Source organism: Phascolarctos cinereus, unplaced genomic scaffold (assembly GCF_003287225.1).
Source record: "Phascolarctos cinereus isolate Bilbo 61053 unplaced genomic scaffold, phaCin_HiC Scaffold_2;HRSCAF=192, whole genome shotgun sequence".
NCBI lineage: Eukaryota > Metazoa > Chordata > Mammalia > Diprotodontia > Phascolarctidae > Phascolarctos > Phascolarctos cinereus.
In genome coordinates this window covers 3,497,997-3,511,670 of record NW_027555625.1, presented here as the reverse complement: position 1 = coordinate 3,511,670, position 13,674 = coordinate 3,497,997, and the positions used below count along the sequence as shown (strand labels likewise).

General features: G+C 47.8%; 1 protein-coding gene across 1 annotated transcript in view; it reads right to left on the bottom strand.

The window, feature by feature from the left end:
* WDR35 (WD repeat domain 35) overlaps positions 1–10,592 on the bottom strand; it is a 65,791-nt gene extending 55,199 nt beyond the window's left edge. Inside the window, exon 1 of the mRNA XM_020967416.2 lies at positions 10,448–10,592. Within this exon, the coding sequence (XP_020823075.1) occupies positions 10,448–10,471 (24 nt within the window). The 5' untranslated portion in view covers positions 10,472–10,592. The remainder of the gene's footprint in view (positions 1–10,447) is intronic.
* Positions 10,593–13,674: the final 3,082 nt, after the last annotated feature.

Genomic DNA, 13,674 nt, shown 5'->3' with positions numbered 1-13,674 from the left:
CATCTCCTCTGAAGAGCTGCTGGACCTAACATCCCCAAATGTAACTGCACTCTGTTTTCCTTTTCTGTGTAATAAACACTCTATTTAGAACATTCGGTAAAACCATCAGTGTAAGGTCAATGCTAGGACCTCCCACGAAGATCTCCACATCTAAGACCCACATGCCTTGGACCAGACTGGGAAGCCTGTCACCAAAGAAAGGTCATAGTCACGCAAATGTCCTCCAAATTGACATTTAAATTATTTTCTAATTCTTTCCTCTCACAAAATATTGTTCCTAATAGATCTCATCACTACAAACAATTCACAGTTTACCTTATTTAGCCCACGGGATCACTGAATATCAAAGCCAGAAGGCCCCTTAGAAATCACAGAATTGACAGGCAGAGACAAGATGGCAGAGTTATCAGGAAGACTTACAACCAAACTCCCCAGCACAGCTCCTCCACAAAGACCCAGAAAATGCCCCACACCAAGTCCTAACTGGGAAATCCAAGGGAAAATTAAAAAAAACACAGTGAGTCCTATTTCCATCCCAGGCCAGCATGGGGTGCCAGCAAAAAGGGTCTGTGGACGCTAGGGATGAGGTCTGGACAGGGGAGCATCACACAGAGCATTCTACAGGACCAGAAGGGGGACTGATGCCATTCCACAGGGTAAGAAGAGGTCCCAGACCCAGACGAGGGGACCCTGGCCTGGTACAGAGCCACCCAGTTCCAAGATGGACTGAGAAGAGGACTTGTGATCAGGGGTGGTCATAGGCTCATCAAGTTCAGAAGGAAGCAGCCCCCACGTAGCTCTCAGGAGTAGAGGTGGGTTTTTGTTTCTGTGTCTAATCCTGCCTGAAGCCAACAGGCCAATAACCAGGGCAGGAATCCCAAAATAAAGGGGAGCCTGCAGTTCCTATCCTCTGAACCTGCAAAGCTTTCTATGTGGCTGAAAGAGGCTGACACCAGGGACATTCTCCTAGAACTCCAACCAGGGCAAGCACACAGGTGTGTTACACAGACCCAAACCCCAGTCAGAAACTTGCAGAGCTCAGACCAGAAGGGCAGCAATCAGACTTTGCCCTGGATCAGACCACTTTAGGAGCAATGACAGCTTGCAGGTTCCCAATTTTAGCTATCCCTGAGATCCTCAAAAATATAAGACTCAATACCCCCAAGAAAGCAGCTGGAAGACCAAAAAGGACACAAACTCTGCCCAGATATTCTTTCCAGGCGTGCAGGGAGCATGGCCCTAATACAAAGTGCAAAGTCAGGAAGCAAAATGGACGAATGAACAAAGCAAAGAAGAACATCACAACAAAGAGTTATCATGGTGAAAGCAATGCTCAAGAAACAAACCCAGAATTAAGGAGTGTTCTAAAACGTCAGCAAGCAAACCATCAGAGAAAAATGCAGCTTACGTACATGTTCAACTAGAATCCCTAAAAGAGACAAGGGGTTTTAAATAGGGATGAAAAATCATTTTAAAAATCAAATGAAAGCAATAGGAGGGGGGAAAAAAAGGCAAAGAAATTAGAGCTATGGAAGGAAGATTTGGGGGGCGGAATTAATATCCTTTATTTTTCTTGCTTTTTTAAAGAATATCATCACTGGGAAGATATGTTTTGGATAACTTCATATACATAATGGCTATTGTATTTCTTACCTTCTCACAATGGGTGGAAGAAGGGTAAAGGAAGGCAGAGCATTTGGAACTGAAAATAAATCTTAACAATTCCAATAAAATTGACAATCTAAATGAAATGGATAAATATGTGATTAATTGTTGCTCTTCATGCTTGAACAGGACCAAAGTGACATCACTCTGTCCTGGTCAAGGTGCGCTGTGTCCGACTGTAGCTGATCAGGCCAATTGTGAGCTGTGAAGGCCCCGCCACAAGATGGGCACAAATAGTGCACAGGGGCATCGGGAGGGGAAATGGCTCTAAATATGAGGCTCACTTTTCTTCTGAGCCACTGCAACACTGCTTCACTCATGACGCACAGCACCTTCTTCTTCACTGTGGGCAGGCCGTGCTGGGACACTGGGCTGTCAGCATCTCCCACGTCTCACAATCGACTCCAAGGTCTTAAAAGAGACAGTGAAAGTGTCCTTATATTGCTTCTTCTAACCACCATGTGAATGCTTACCCTGTGTGAGCTCTCTGTAAAATAGTTTTTTAGGCAAGCGTATGTTTGGCATTCGAACAATGTGGCCAGCCCGTCAGAACTGGCTCTCTGCAGTAGAGGTTGAATGCTTGGCAGTTCTGCTTAAGAAAGGACCTCAGTAGGGGCAGCTAGGTAGCCCAGTGGTTAGAGCTCCGGCCTTGGAATCAGGAGGACGTGAGTTCAAATCTGGCCTCAGACATTTGACACTTACTAGCTGTGTGGCCCTGAGCAAGTCACCTGACCCCAATTGCCTCACCAAAAAAGAAAAAAAAGGCTCTCAGTAACAGGTCCTCAGAAAAAGATCCTCAGAGAAAGAACCAGTACTTTATCTTGCTAGATTATCTTCAGAATCTTCCTAAGACAATTTAAATGGAAGCAATTCAGTTTCCTGGCATGGCACTGGTATACTGCCCAGGCTTCACAGCCATACAGCAACGAGGTCAGCACAATGCCTCTACAGACCTTCAGTCTGGTGGTCAGTCGAATACCTCTTCTCTCCCACAGTTTCCTTCCGAGGCTCCCAAACACTGAGCTAGCTCTGGCAATACGTGCGTCAACCCCATCATCTAGGTTAACAGCCCTGGAAAGTATACTGCCAAGTAAGTAAACTTGTCCACAGCATTCAAAATCTGTCCTTTGCCTGTAACTGATGGTTCCACATATGGATGGTGCTGGCTGGCAGAGAACCTCTGTTTTCTTGGTGTTAACTCTCAGGCCAAAAGTAGCACAATCCATACTCTGTTGTGTCTCAGCCCCAGAGACTACACTGAGTGGAGTGCACAATCATCTTTGAACAAAAAGTCATGCACCAAATCTCCCTCTACTTTATTCTTGGCTTGTACCCTTTTTCCAAATATATATAATTTTTAATTTTTACAAAAATAAAGAATATATATTATTTACAAAAATATAGAACACCCAGGGTAACAGAACAAGGAGAAGCCTTAAATAACCCAATCTTAGAAAAAGAAATGGGGGGGTGGAGACAAAATGGTGGAGTGAAAGCAGTGACTTGCTTGAGCTCTCCCCCAAACCCCTCCAAATACCTTTTAAAAATGGCTCTAAACAAATTCTGAAGCAGCAGAACCCACAAAAAGACAGAGTGAAACAAATTTCCAGCCCAAGACAATCTGGATGGTTGATCAGAGACATATATCATGTCGGGCTGGGAGCAAAGCACAGTGCAGCCTGGGTGCGCAGGCCGCAGCGAACCTGGAGAGGTCCTCAGAGGACTGAATCGCAGTCAGCTGTGGTGGTTTCCAGACTTCTCAACCCATGAACACCAAAGACAACTTAGAAGGTCAGTGGGAAAAGTCTGTTTCTGCAGTGCTGAGAAAGGAAGGCGGGGTCTCAGCTTCATTACCCAAGCATGGCCCTGGGAGGCAGCTGCCTCCTGAGCTTCCAGCCCACAGACTGAGGGGGAATCCAGTGGCTGATCAGAGGGGGACTGCAGGGATCTCTCTGCTGGTGCAGGATTCTCTTGCTTTGCCTGTGCTTGGATCTGGGTCACAGTTCTGGGTGGTGGTGGTCCTGGGGTGAGGAGAAGCGCTGGCTTGGTGGAGCTTGCAGTGGCTGTGGAGAGGAAATCTTCCTCATAGCTCCAAGGCAGAAAAGAGTCCTTGCGGTCACTTATACACCAGAGCACAGGCCAAGGAAAGAGTAAACACCTCGCCCTTCATCGTAGCATCTTGGAAGAACTGAAAATTTACAGGTCCCTAGAAGTATCTCTGAAAACAGCTGCACAAAACCCCTGAAGCTTGGGACAGTACATTCTCCACACTGGAAACAGACTCCTACCTTAACAAAGAGTTTATAACTCAAGTAATTGGCCAGGATCATGAGCAAGCAGCACAAAAAGAGTCAGACTATATTATCTTACTTTGGTGACAAAGAAGATCAAAACACAACCAGAAGAAGACAATGAAGCCAAAGCTCCTACATCCAAAGCCTCCAAGAAAAATATGAATTGGTCCCAGGCCATGGAAGAGCTCAAAAAGGATTTTGAGAAGCAAGTAAGGAAGTAGAGGAAAAACTGAGAGTGATGCTAAAGGAGACCCAAAAAAATACTGAAGAAAATAACACCTTAAAAAATAGCCTAACCCAAATGGCAAAAGAGGTCCAAAAAGCCAATGAGGAGAAGAATGCCCTAAAAAGCAAAATTGGCCAAATGGAAAAGGAAGTCCAAAAGCTTACTGAAGAAAATACTTCCTTAAAAATTAGAATAGAGCAATTGGAAGCTAGTGACTTTATGAGAAATCAAGACACTGTAAAACAAATCCAAAAGAATGAAAAATTAGAAAACAATGTGAAATATCTCATTGGAAAAACAACTGACCTGGAAAATAGATCCAGGAGAGAGAATTTAAAAATTATTGGACTATCTGAAAGCCATGATCAAAAAAAGAGCCTAGACATCATCTTTCAAGAAATTATCAAGGAAAACTGCCCTGATATTTTAGAACCAGAGGGCAAAATAGAAATTGAAAGAATCCACCAATCTCCTGAAAGAGATCCCAAAGGAAAACTCCTAGGAATATTGTAGCCAAATTCCAGAGTTCCCAGGTCAAGGAGAAAATATTACAAGCAGCCAGAAAGAAACAATTCAAGTATTGTGGAAACACAATCAGGATAACACAAGATTTAGCAGCTTCCATTAAGGACCGAGGGCATGGAATATAAATTCCGGAGGGCAAAGGAGATAGGATTACAACCAAGAATCACCTACCCAGCAAAACTGAGTATAATCCTTCAGGGAAAAAATGGTCATTCAGTGAAATAGAGGACTTTCAAGCATTCTTGATGAAAAGACCAGAACTGAATAGAAAATTTGACTTTCAAATACAAGACTCAAGTGGAACATGAAGAGGTAAACAGGAAAGAGAAATCATAAGAGACTTATTAAGGTTGAACTGTTTACATTCCTACATGGAAAGATGATATTTATAACTCATGAGACCTTTGTCAGTATTAGGGTAGTTGGAGGGAAAAAATTGCATGTATGTATACATAGATAAAGATATAGATAGATAGATAGATAGATAGATAGATATAGGTATAGATAGATAGATAGATGGCACAGGGTGAGTTGAAGATGAAGGGGTCATAACTGGAGAATAAAAATAAGGGGTGAGAGATGATTATACTGGGAGAAGGAGAAAGAGAGAGGTAGAAGAGGGTAAATTATCTCACAGAAAACAAAAGAAAAAGGCTCTTACACTGGAAGGGGAAACAGGGGAAGGTGAGAGAGAATGAGTGAATCTTATTCTCATAGGATTTGGCTTAAGGAGGGAATAACATATACACTCAATTGGGTATGGAAATATGTCTTACCTTAAAGGAAAATAGGGGGAGAAGGGGATAAGAGAGCAGGGGAATGACAGAGAAGGGCAGATTGGGAAAGGGGTAATCAGAAGCAAACACTTCTGAGGAGGGACAGGGTGAAAAAAAATAGAATAAATGGGGGGGGGATAGGATTAAGGGAAATAGAGTTAGTTTTTCACAACATGACTACTATGGAAGTGTTTTGCCTACATGTATAACCTATATTGAGTTGCTTGCCTTTTCAATGACGGTGAGTGGGGAGGGAAAAAGGGAGAAAATTTGGAATCCAAAGTTTTAAAAACACACATTTTAAAAAAATGTTTTCACATGCAACTGGGAAATAAGAAACACAGGAAATGGGGTACAGAAATCTATCCTGCCCTACAGGAAAGTAGAAGGGGAAGGCGATAAGAGAAGGGGGGGAGAGAAAGAAGGGAGGGCAGACTAGGGGAAGGGATATTCAGAATGCATGCCATCTTGGGGTGGGGGGAAGGGGGATGTGGGGGTGAAAATTTGGAACTCAAAATCTTGTGGAAGTAAATGTTGAAAACTAAAAATAAAAATTTTTTTTAAAAATTCATTTACATGGGGGAAAAAAAAGAAAAAGAAATTGGATAAGCCATAAATTAATTCCCAAAAGAAAAAATTCTAGGACTAGAGGGGTTTACAAGCAAATTTTACCAAACATTTACAGAATAAGTAATGCCTGTATTATAAACTGCTTGAAAAAAAAATTTAAGGGAAAAGAAAAGAGTCCTACCAAATTCTGTCTATGATACAAATATGGTCTTGATATCAAAACCAGGGAGGGTCAAAAGAGGGAAAGAAAGTTAGAGTCCAGTATCCCTAACAAATATTAATTCAAACATTTTAAATAAAACCTTAACAAGAAGACTGCAACCACAACATATCACAAAGATTACCTATTATAACCACGTTAGATTTGCGCACAGAACGTAGGGCTGATTCAAAATTAGGGAAACTACAAATACAGCTGACCCATTAATAACAAAAACAAAAATCATATGCTTTCATCAATAGATGCAGAAAAAACTTTTGACAAGATACAACACCCATCCCTGTTAAAAACTCTAGAAAGCACAGAAATACACAGATTTTTTTCTTAATATAACAAGCAGTATCTTATCTAAAACTAAAAACCAACATTACTTGTAGTGGGGATAAACAAAAGAGATTTCCAATAAAACCAGGGATGAAGCAAGGAGGCCCATTACCTCTATTTCTATTTAAACAACACTAAAAATGGGGCTAGCTATAACTATAAAACAAGGAAAAGAAATTAAGGTAACAAGTACAGACAAAGAAGAACAGCTATTATTTTTTGTAGATGCTGTGATAGTTTAAAGAGCTCTAGAAAGTCAACTAAGAAAGTAACTGAAACAACAAAACTGTAAGACAAAAATAAATATATAGCACCATAATAATATGGGATAATATATACCATATATTTTATACATTACTCCCCAAAAAACTCAGGAGGAAGAGATAAAAAGAGGAATTTCATTTAAAATATCTACAGAAAATATAAAGTACTTGGGAGTCTTACCTGCCAAGGCACATAACGGGCCTATAAAAACCAACTATAAAACACTGCACAATTAAAAACATGTAAATAACTGGAGAAATATTCACTGCTCATGGGTAGGTCAATCCATGATAAAAAATGACAATATTACCTAAATTAATTTACCTATTTAGTGCTTCACCAATCAAACTACCAAAGGATTACTTTATAGGACTAGGGAAAAAAATAACAGAATTCATCTGGAGGAACAAAAGGTCAAGAACTTCCACAACCAGGAGCTTGCTACAACCAGCTCCAACCAGCTTCCTGGAGCTGACTGCTAAACTTTCAGTGAGAGCGTTCACATGTCAGAAACTAGAAATCACTCTGCCAAGGCTTGTCTTGTTGACCATCTAGACTAAAGAAAGCATTAGTAATGCAAATTAAATTAAAATCTGTGCACCCTTTTTTCTTCCACAGAGCCTGATCGTTAAACATTTACCAGCACACCCCCATACTGTTCTATAAACACAGGAATAGGAATTCCTGTCTAGGAATGCTGTCATCACCCTACTGGAAGCCACCACCATCACCACCACCACAACTGGCCTTTATCCTGCACTTCAAGGTCTAGCCAAGTCCTTTATACCCACAATCTCATTTGGGTAAGGACAGGATAAGGCCCTGTGGAAATAACGAAAAACCAAGGGCAGGAAGAAGGCCTACACCCCCATGTCCTAAACAGTACTCAGCAACAGCGATGGGCCACATGACGTGGCCACAGCTCATGCCAGGAAGGTCCACCAGTGGAACCTACTGGGGACATTAGATACAGAAGCAAACGGGCACAGTGGCCAAGTGTTTGACAAACCCAAAGATCCCCACTCTTGGGGCAAGAACTCGCTATCTGACAAAAACTTTTGGGAAAACTGGGAAGCAGTCCAGCAGAAATTAGGTAGAAGCCACCCTACCGCAGCAAGTATCCCACCAGCAGCTGATGACCTCATCAACAAATCAGAGCAGCAAGGAAGAAATTACCCGTCAGAACAACAGGACAGCTCGTGACCAAAGGAGGGTAAAGCAGTTAATTACATCAAGGTCACAGTTTTTCACAAACAAAACCAATACAGCTAAAATCAGAAAAGAAGCCAATAGGCGGGGGACGGACATCTTTCGCCAGAGGATTCTGAAAAAGGTTTCCCTTCCAAGAGAGACAGGAAATTGATTCAGATGTATAAAATAGAAGAAGCATTCCCCAGCTGATAAATGGTTACGGGATATGAATAGGCAATTTTCAGAGGGAAAAATCCCAGCTATCAATAGCCCCGTCAATGAAATGCCCCAAACCAGCAGTAATTGAAGAAATGCAAATTAAAACAACTCAGAGGTTGCACCTGACAACCATCACGTTGTGAAAGCTGACAAAAGTGGAGAAGGGCAAATGCTGAAGGGGCTGAGGGTAAACAGGCAGGTCAGGGCCCTGCTGGGGGAGCAGTGAACTGTCCCACCGTTCTGGAAAGCAGGCTGCTATGAAACTCCCAACCCCATCGCCGTTAATTCCGTCCCCCAGAGGGATCAAAGAAAGAGGAAAAGGCCCCATGTGCACAAAAATATTTACAGCAGCTCTTTGTAGGGTGGCAAAAAATCGAGAGAACGCCCATTGATGAGAGAACAGCTGAACCAATCATGGAATACAGATGCCCTTCGGTCAATAAGCATTTATTAGTCACCCACTGTGTGCAAGGCCCAGTGCTAAGGAATACAGAGGTAAAAAATTAACGAACCTGTCAAAATGACCTTGACACTCACTAGGAAGGAACATGACTTATACGCCCACGTGATGGAACTAGAGCAAGGTCGACCCTGGACAATCCAATTCAATAAACATTGTGCCAAGTGCTGGGGATGCAAAAAAGAGGCAAAGGGCAGTCCCTGCCCTCCAGAAGCTTACAATCCAACGGGAGAGACAACACTCAAACACAGACAGACAACGCAAGCTGCAGAGAGGAGAAACAGGAGACCAGTAACCGAAGGGAGACACTGGAATGAAGAGGGGCTGGGGTTTTACTTCGGACTCAGAGGAAGGCAGAGAGAGGTCAGCGGTTCAGAGAGGCCTGGTGGACAACCAGAGAATGCCCAGAGCCAAGAGACCGAGGGTCTGGTTTAGGGAGCAGCCTGGAGGCCGGGGACATGGATCAAAATGGACACGGGGGCAGGGAGGTGTAAGGAGACTGGGGGGGGGGATAGGGAGGGCTTTGAATGCCAAACAAAGCCTTCCGTCTTTACTTCTGGAAGTGGCAGGGAGCACCGCAGTTTGTTGAGCAGGGGGTGACACGGTGGGATCTGCGCTTCAGGAAAATCTCTTTGGTGGCTATGTGGAAAACGGACTGGAGAGGGGGCAGGCAGGCGCCCCCCCCCCGCAGCCACAGTCCAGGCACGAAGGGGTGAAGGTCGGCCCCAGGGTGGAAAGCACAAGAGAGAAGGGGCTGCGTTCTACAGCTGGGGTGGAGGTGAGAGCGGGGAAGGTGGGAGCGGGAGGGGAGGGAGGAGGAGGAGGAGTCAGTCACTGTGTGCAGGACACCTGCAAGCAGCAGCTGCGGATGAGAGCCCGAGGCCAGGAGGGAGGTCGGGGCTGGATAAACTAGTGAGAGGCTGATCCAGGAGAGGGAGGGTCTAAAGGACGAGGGGGACGCCCAGAGCCGGCAGGGAGCCCTGGGGAGGATGGGTGGAGGAGGAGGGGGAGGGGAGGAGGTTGGCGGCGTCCCAAAGCCCAGGGGGACCGTGCCGAGGAGGCCGGAGTGACCCTGAGGGTCAGAGGTGGGGTTCAGAGGGGGCTCCCCACAGGCTCCGGGCTCACCCCGCAGACGGGCAGGGGGAGGCATGGGGGGGGTCCCCCTGCACCCGCTGAGCCCAGGGACCCCAGGGATGTGCCCCGCAGCGGTCAGACCTGAAGGGGGCGTCCAGGAGGCGACCCCGCCCCTCTGGCCGCGAAGCCCACCGGCAGAGGCGCCAGGGAAGCCCCGCGCCCCCAAGGGGACCCCACTTCCACGGTCATGGCCCCAGAGCGGGGGCCCTGCACACAGTAGGTGCTCAGTCAGCGACCACCCCCTTGTCCTCCCCCACCGGCTGGTCCTGGCCTCTCTGCCCCTCCGGGATCACCCCCACTGAGCTTCGGGTCCACTGAAACCCCCAGATCTTTTTTCCGGGCCACGGGCTGAGCAGCTGGCCGGTTATGGCCAAGGGGGACCGTTGCGTGCACCCCGATAGTCCCGGCCATGGCCCCGGGACCCCCCCACTGCAGACTTCGGGGCTCAGACTCGGCCGTTACTAAGAAGGGCAGCGCCCCCGGCAATAGGGAGTGGGGGCGGGCCTCGGTTCAAGTTGCCCGGGAGAGGGCTGCGGGCTGGCACGCGGTGTCTCAGTTCCCCCCCCCCCGCGCCCCCACCTTTTTGCTGAGGTAGATGAACATGGCGTTGCGGCCCCGGGAGCCTCGGGGGGCGGCGGAGGACGAGCTTCCTCAGGCCGGGCCGCTCCGGAGCCGCTGTCGTCCTGGCAACCGCCGTCACCGGCCCCGCCCGACAGCGTGTGCGTGCTTACGTAAGTTGCGTGGGCGTGGCGGCGCAGGCGCAGGAGAGGGGGAGGGGCGCTCGGAGGCGCCGGGGGCCGGGGCCGGGGCCGGGGCCGGGACTGGGACTGGGACTGGGACTGGGGTAGGGAGATCTCAGCCAGAACAGGGACTGGAGCAGAGGCGGGGACAACAGCAGCCAGGACAAAGGCGTGGAGGCGGGAGATGATAAAGTGGCTGGAAAACGAAGAGCAGCGGGCCCCTTTGCCTGGATCATGGAGCAAGTGAAGGGGAGGTGTGGGGAACGCTGAGTCTGGACCGAGGGAGCGCTAGAACCGGGCCGGAAAGGCTGCAGATGCCACGCGGAGGATTTAATCTTTAATCCCAGAGGGCATGGGGAGCCATGGAGCTTCTTGAGGACAGGGCCACGGCGACCTCTGCTTTAGAACCCCACTTTGACAGGGGATGGACCAGAGAGGGGAGAGCCTGGAAACAGCCCCTCCTCCCCCACGATCCATGACAGATGAGGCTCAGCACCGGGGCGGGGGGGGGGGGGGGGGAATAAACATCTCTTAAGCACCTCCTGTGTGCCGACCACTGGCGATGCAACAAGTCCCTGGGCTCCAGGAGCTCCCAGGACAGGAGAGACTGAGTAGATGCTGGGAGCCAAGAGGGAAGAAGCTGGTCGGTACCAGGATGGCAAGGCTCTCCACAAAGAGGGAGGTTGACAAGAGACGTCCATTTGGGGGAGAAAGATAGTGACCCCTATTCTGGACAGGACGAACTTCAGGTGTCCTGGGACGTCAGGTTCAAGATGCCCAAGAAACAGCTGGGGATGTGGAGGGAACGGGGCTGGATTCTTCCAGCTGGGAGGCAATTAAACCCACAGGGGCTGATGAAAGCTCCATGAGGAGAGAGGACAGAAGAGGTCTCAATGCAGAGCCTCGGGGAGCAGGGCAGAGATGCCAGTCCTTCAGAGGCATCTTAGAAGGACCAGGCAAGTAGGAGAAACAGAAGAGAGGGTAGACAGCAGAGGTCAGGAGTGTCCGAGGAGGCAGAGAAGCTCAGGAGGATGAGGGCTGAGATAAGACAGACAGAGCCAGCAAGGAAGTGCTCAACTGGTAGAGTGGAGAGAGTTCCCGATGAGTGATGAGGTCAGAACCAGGAATGTGAAGGGCTGAGGCGTGAAATCCCCTTCTTTGACCACGATCGATGGGCTTTCCGCCTCACCCTCTGCCTTCCCGTACATAACCTTCTTCATCTGCGCTGTGACCTCCATTCCCTTGACCATTGGTTCTCATCTGCCCTGTACTCTCTCCTCTTCTCCCCATCTTGACCCCTTGGTGAACCAGTTCAACTCTACACTGGCCTCCTCTCTCGAATCCCTGGCCCCCTATTATGGTGCCAGTTATACCTAGCCAAGCCTCAGCCTTGAGTAACTCCCATTCACCACCCTTGCTCCTACACTCGTGCTGCTGAACAAAGGTGGGAAAAATCATGCCCCCGTTGTGACTGTATCCATGTATATTATGAAATTTGCACTGGGCCCTCCCTGCTGTCAGGCAATCCTTCTGTGCTCCCCACCCTCCATAGAGGCTCTTCCAGACCTTCTCATCCCTCAGCTCTTCTGTGGCTCCTCCCACCCTAACTCCCTCAGCTGAGACCCTCACATTTTACAGGAAAAAATGGTGGCTGTCCTCCATGAACGCCCTCTTCTTGCTTCATTCTCATCTCCTGTCTCTCAGGTGCCTTCTGCCCCTCTCTCCTCCTTCACCCCTGTCTCACAGTATGAGGTAGCCTTACTCCTGACCAAGGTTGACCCCTCTACCTTCACTCTCCCTCTCCACTGGCTCCTTCCCTCCTGCCTACAGACATACCCAACTCTCCCCCATCCTCAAAAAGCCTCCCTAGACCTCTCCATCCCTGCCGACAATGGTCCTGTATGATCCTATGGTCCTTCTGCACTTCATAGCTAAACTCTCCCAAAAGACGGTGCCTCCACTTTCTGCTTGCAACCTTATCATTGCCCTGAAACTGTTCTCTCCACAGTGACTGATGATCTCAGCTGCCCAATCCGATGGCCTTTTTCAGGCCTTGTGCTCCTTGGCCTCTCTACAGCCTTGGACACATTGGTCATTCCCTGCTTCTGGATACTACCTTGTCTCTAGGTTTTCAGGACACCATCTCTCCTTTCTGGTTCTCCTCCTACCTCTCTGACCACTCCTTCTGTGTCTCCTTTGCTGGATCCTCATCATGACCACACCCTTTAACCACAGGTTTCCCTTAGGGTTCTGTCCTGGGCCCTGTCTTTTTTCCCTCTATGCTACTTTACTTGGTGATCTCATCAACTCCTGTGGATTTAATTACCATCTCTATGGGGCAGCTGGGGGGTGCAGTGGGTAGAATGCTGGGTCTGAAGTCAGGAAGACTCATCTTCTTGATTTCAAATCCAGACATTGACTAGCTATGTGACCTGGTCAAGTCACTTAACCCTGTGTGCCTCAGTTTCTTTATCTGTAAAATAAGCTGGAGAAGGAACTGGCAAACCCCTTCAGTATCTTTGCCAAGAAAACCCCCAAAGGGTCCCAAAGAGTTGGACATGACTGAAAACAACTGAACAACACAACAAAAATGCTGATGATTCACAGCTCCTGCCTCACACTCTGCTGACCTCCAATCTTGCATCTCCAAGCGCCTTTCAGACATCTCCAGCTGGACGTCCAGTAGATGGCTTAAACTCGACACATCCAAAAGTGGGCTCCTCATCTTTCCCCTAAACCTCAGTCCTCTCCTACCTCTCCTGTGGACACACAATGCAGCCTCTGAAGCTGACATGCAAAAAAAGCGTGGCTCCATCCTCTGCTGCTTGTGCTCATTTTGGCCTAGCAATTAACACCAAGAAAACACAGACGCTCCACCAGCCAGCACCACAACTCCCATGCATACGTGGAACCAGCAGTCTCAGACAATGGAGAAGTTTGAATGCTGTGGGTAAATTCACTGACCTTGGTAGTGTGCTTTCCAGAGATGTACATGTTAATAATGAGGTTAGCCCAGGCATTGCCCGCGCTAGCTCAGTGTTTGGGAGGCTCCCAAGGAAAGTGTGG